At 40.4% G+C, this 5,007-nt stretch overlaps 1 protein-coding gene across 1 annotated transcript in view; it reads right to left on the bottom strand.

Moving 5' to 3' along the window:
• Positions 1-430: 430 nt before the first annotated feature.
• The window catches only part of LOC107679523 (collagenase 3-like), a 6,200-nt gene continuing 1,623 nt past the window's right edge, over positions 431-5,007 (bottom strand). The window contains exons 5-10 of the mRNA XM_016475101.1: positions 3,955-4,116; positions 3,784-3,871; positions 1,640-1,770; positions 1,377-1,536; positions 1,185-1,288; positions 431-1,079 (exon numbers count right to left, since the gene is read on the bottom strand). Of these exons, the coding sequence (XP_016330587.1) occupies positions 979-1,079; positions 1,185-1,288; positions 1,377-1,536; positions 1,640-1,770; positions 3,784-3,871; positions 3,955-4,116 (746 nt within the window). The 3' untranslated portion in view covers positions 431-978. The remainder of the gene's footprint in view (positions 1,080-1,184; positions 1,289-1,376; positions 1,537-1,639; positions 1,771-3,783; positions 3,872-3,954; positions 4,117-5,007) is intronic.

Genomic DNA, 5,007 nt, shown 5'->3' with positions numbered 1-5,007 from the left:
GAATCTTCGACTATTCGGGGTCACCCCTAGTAAGGACATCGATAAACTAGTCCATGTGACATCAGTGGTTCAACTGTAATTTTATGATGCTATGAGAATACTTTTTGTGCGCAAAGAAAACAAAAATAACGACTTTATTCAACAATCCTTCTCTTCTGTGTCAGCGTCCGCCGCCATTCATGAGAGGACCACAACGCTTGTCTGTGATGCTACTGACGCAGGAGCCGGCGTTCTGACGTAGAACACACATGCACTCCGCCTTGTTAACAAGCAGAGGAATGCACATGCATGCGTCGTGGTACTTTGTAGTGTTTTATATGATGTAGCATAACTCATATAACAATTTTTTTTTTTTTACATCTCTTCAGTTTTCAATTATCCATTACCTTACTCACAGGAATTTTGTCCATATGAAACTGAGTGGCCCGTATGTGACAGAAATAATATGCTTGTTTTTATTATACATACACATTGTGGTAACAAGACACATACTCATCCATTCCTTTAAAAGCTCATATTCAGAAACACTTCATATATCAACTACAAAATGTGCTGTGATCTGACATTAAAAAAGAAAAAAGTGTTGTTGGGTTTATAGATGATTTGATCTATCAGTTTTTACGAAGTTTATAATTTATGTTGGTTTTAGATTAAATGTTATTTGAGTCTGAAAGGCTCTGGGTCTGAGTATGTCCCTGCCAAAATGAGCATGCTGACATACTCTTAAATTAGGCTAAGCTCTTTAATTTATTTGAAAATAGTCAATAACATTCAAATGATCCTGTAAATATGCATTCTTTTGAAATGGTAACAGCAGTAAATTAGAAGTCCAGTGACAATTTTGAACAGCAGGTTGCAGAGATACAATGAACAATTAATTAATTTTGAATGTTTCTTAGGCACATGTATTAAAGTAAGTGCTGTAGTTTTAAAATACAGCATTATGCTCCATCTCCATCCATGTTTCAGGGAACTTGACTAACAGGGCAAGAAGTGATTGCTCTTCAGCAAACGAAGGAGATTTCTGTTGCTGGAGCTGAACTCAAACAAATTTGCCCCACTGAAGAGATAAATGTTATCTGGAATAAAAGAATTTGTCAAACTTCATGAAATTGTATATTAATGCTAGAATAATTTCTTTGTATTGTTGCAGATCTGTTGACAGTAAAGTAACGAACACCTACTGTTGGACATGTGGGCTGCTGTAACCTCTCCAGTCAACCCTGGAAATCCATTTTCCAATCGTTTGGGATTCCCTTTGTCCATCTTCTTTTCCCTCTCATCATAGCTACCAAAAAAAGAGGACATTTTAAATTCTAATGTCTTTTCAGAGCAAATGTTAGGGATTTTTGTTTATGATGCAGCACTTGACCCACCTATAGTAATATATGTCAAAGAAGAGCAGTGTTTTTCCTGAGTTCTTGTTGTGGACGGCAGCATCAACTTTAGTCACAGATGCTGGCAGACCAAAGCTGCTGAGAGGTTTAGGATAGCCGGGCTCAAGATTTTTGTCATTAATCGCCCAGACTTGTGTACCTATAAATAAATACAGGCCACGATAAGAGTTTTTCTGAGCACTGATATAGAGATCGTAAGGGTGATTGTGTTCTCAGCATTCCCAGATTGTTTGAGAAGATACCTTTGAATAGGAAAAGTTTATCTTGCACTGGATCCTCATAAGCAGCATCTATATTATCCGGAGCGTTGGGCCAGAAACTTTTGGTCAGAAGTTGTGCTGCACTTGTGCTCGGAGTTCTATGCCAGAAAAATCTGAAGAGAGAAACATTCAATTTAGGGCTGCACGATATTGGAAAAAGCTCAAATCGCGATATATTTTTTTCTGCGATATATATTGCGATATGGAAAAAAAATCAGATGACTTCAATAGCTCTATTTGGGAAAAAACAATAATCAATGACTGCGGTGATTTTGTAGGCGAGTAAATCAGCATAGGAAATAAACAAATTACAAGCATAGATAAATAACAGAACAAAGATACAAATGAAATAAGTAGTGCTTTAAGACCCCTGTTTACACGGTGTGTTTCCTTTACCGCGCCGTGACAGAATAATCCGCCAAGCATGGGTCCAGCAGGAAGGTTCCTCGATGTCCGCCAGGGAGACCGGTGTATTGAGGATTACGCCAGGGACTTCGTGGGAGTGACTCGTCAGTCGGCGACGGAGAGGACCTGCTCAATGGTCTGTTTCTGGGTACAGTATGTGGAAAATAATGTGTTTTTTTAACCTTACATATAAACACATTTCATTACACCAAATACACAAAATAATGTTCTTTTTAGCAACATCATATGACCCCTTTAAACTGCTGTGAACCAATATACTGTTACACATATTTTCATATTTTCTACACATGTATTTTCTTTCTCAATTGTTTCCCTTCGCCTAAGCCGTAAGCAACTGTGTTTACAAGGATACTTGCAGAGCACATTATTTCAGGCACAAATAGACGCAGAAGTGAACAGAATTCAGTGTTCACGTGCATCTGCGTGGCTCTCACTGTGTCTACACCGGATGCAAGCGGCACGATGCGACACGACAAAATACAATAGAATCCATTATAATCAGTGATGCTGTTTACACTGGATGTGGCGCGGCACGACAAACCCCCGACAGTAAACTGATGCCTCGTTCTCTTTATGACGTACTGACACAAAGTTCAAATGATATGCAACGGTCGCTTTGTCTAGACAGACTTTGGGGGCGTTGACATGTCACGCCTAAAAACGAGTGGAAAACGCCGGCTGCGCCGCTTTCTCCTTCTTTCCAAAGCGCTCGGGAGGTTGTACTTTCGTGGCATCTGCCGTTGCTAAGCGACCGTGACCTGCGCTCTCCACAACGACGCGGAAGTTTCAACAAAGGATAAATGGATTCCCAGCACTGAAAATCACTTGCAGTAGCTCTGCTACTAAATTTATTTAAAATGGATATCTCTGTACAGCTGTCGCGTCCGGTGTAGACACCGTGTCTGTGTGTGAGCAAAGAAAACAATCCGTGTAAATATAACGATCAGTATACTAAACATCGCACACCCTGCGATGTGACTATCGCGGATGCGCACATCGCGATATCGATGCTCGCGATATCGATGCTGAAACGATATATCGTGCAGCCCTTCAATTTAAACATTTTGGGCCCTATTTTAACGATCTAAGCACAAGGAATCTGCAAGCGCAAAGACAGAACGCGTCTCCGAGAGGAAACGGAGCTGCTTGTGCGCGAGCAAATAGGTAGCTTAATTCTGATACATGCAATTACTATCCATTATGACATCTAGGCATTTTTATATTTATGTAGCCTACACAATAATATTCTTTTACATTGTAATCCTTTAATTGTTAATATTTGGCATGTTTGTGTGCTGCTGTGCGTCCCTGTGTGTGTAATAAGCAGAGTGTACGCGCGCAGTGGACCTGCTTATACTAACGCGGTCTTTAAATAACAAAAAAACTACTGCGCCATTGACTTTAGACCAGGTTTTAGTTGGTCAATGGCGCAGTCTATTGCAGTTGCCTCAAAATAGCAACGCACCAACAATGTGCCTGAACACACCTCGTTTTCAGACCAGCACGCCCATGGGCAAAAATGCATTTGCTATTTAAACAACGTGGCGCAGGGCGTGAAAATGATAACTGCGTCGGGCTGAAACTAGCAAAAAACACTTGCATCGCGCCTGGCGCCGCATTGCGCTGGGTGTTTGTTAGGGCCCATGATGTTTATACTGTTTAGAAAATACATAAGATTGGTATCTGATTTTATGTATTACCTGTCCTTAAAGAACATTGTTTCCCCCTTAAAAGTCGTCACTGCATCCCAGACTAGGTTCCGACAATCTGGTTCTGAATCAGTTAGACCTGATGTGATTACCACATAGTAAACAAACAATTCAATATTTTTGACTCAAAAATGATAGATATTCTCTTGATGATCATAATACCATAGATCGACTGAATCCCTCTGATGTCATCACTTGACAGAGAGAAACGATCCGGATCAGTAAAGCTGTATGTGGGAAACATCAGAGCGCCATGAACATCAGAATGAGAAAGACCCAAAGAGTGACCAAACTCATGTGCAGCCACCAAGAACAGGACAGGACCTGTGGAGAAATTAAGCAGAATAGTTTAGGTACAAAATCTGTGTTAATTTCGTTGATGAATAATTTTCGTCATAATTTTCGTCAACAACATTTTTTTCACCGACGATAACGAGACGATAACTAACTAAAACTCTTTTTGAATGACAAAAACTATGACGTAATCTATTGACATTTTCGTCAACGAATAAAAATGAGACTAAATGTTACTGACTAAATGTTAGGGAGGGATGATTTGGGAAGACATTCATTCAGAACGAAACTGCTGCGTGGTTCGGAGGTTAGATGCATAATTGCGTACATATGAACCGGCAGGACATAAGCTAACATACACTTGCTGCACGTCGCATAAAACGTTAAAAAATGTCAATATGTGGGAGTAAGAGGAAAGCAGACATATGGATAAATCTGACGACGCAAGAGAGAGCTCAATTCCATCCGGTTTTCAGAGCAGACACTGAAGCATACACATACAGAAATCGCGTCTCACAGCGTGCAAGTACTCTCTCGAGTCGCATGAACGGAGAATTACACACAAAATGATGTTGAATTTTCCGTTTTGACGAGTATCCACGTAAGCACAGTTGATTACGTCTTAAGTGAACGTAAACAGTAGGGAGAACGTGTATCAGTACATTGCATCCATTGCAGCTGTGCATTCGTTTTTAAAGGGGTCATATAATGCGATTGCCTCGTTCTAACACACCCCCACATGTCTACGTCACTATGTGGAAATATTAGCATAATGCCGCCCAAATGTGCACGCAAAGAAAGAAGTGGTTTCAGGAACAGCAGTAGTGTAGATGCAGCCATGTCAGGGAGACGGTGTGTGTTTCAAAAGCACAAGCAAAAAAGCAAAAGCACTTTATTTGGCCTTCCGGAAGTAGATGCAAT

Source organism: Sinocyclocheilus anshuiensis, unplaced genomic scaffold (genome assembly GCF_001515605.1).
Source record: "Sinocyclocheilus anshuiensis isolate Anshui unplaced genomic scaffold, SAMN03320099.WGS_v1.1 scaffold2218, whole genome shotgun sequence".
NCBI lineage: Eukaryota > Metazoa > Chordata > Actinopteri > Cypriniformes > Cyprinidae > Sinocyclocheilus > Sinocyclocheilus anshuiensis.
Note: the sequence above shows the minus strand (reverse complement) of the source record. Positions and strands in the feature narration are given on the sequence as shown.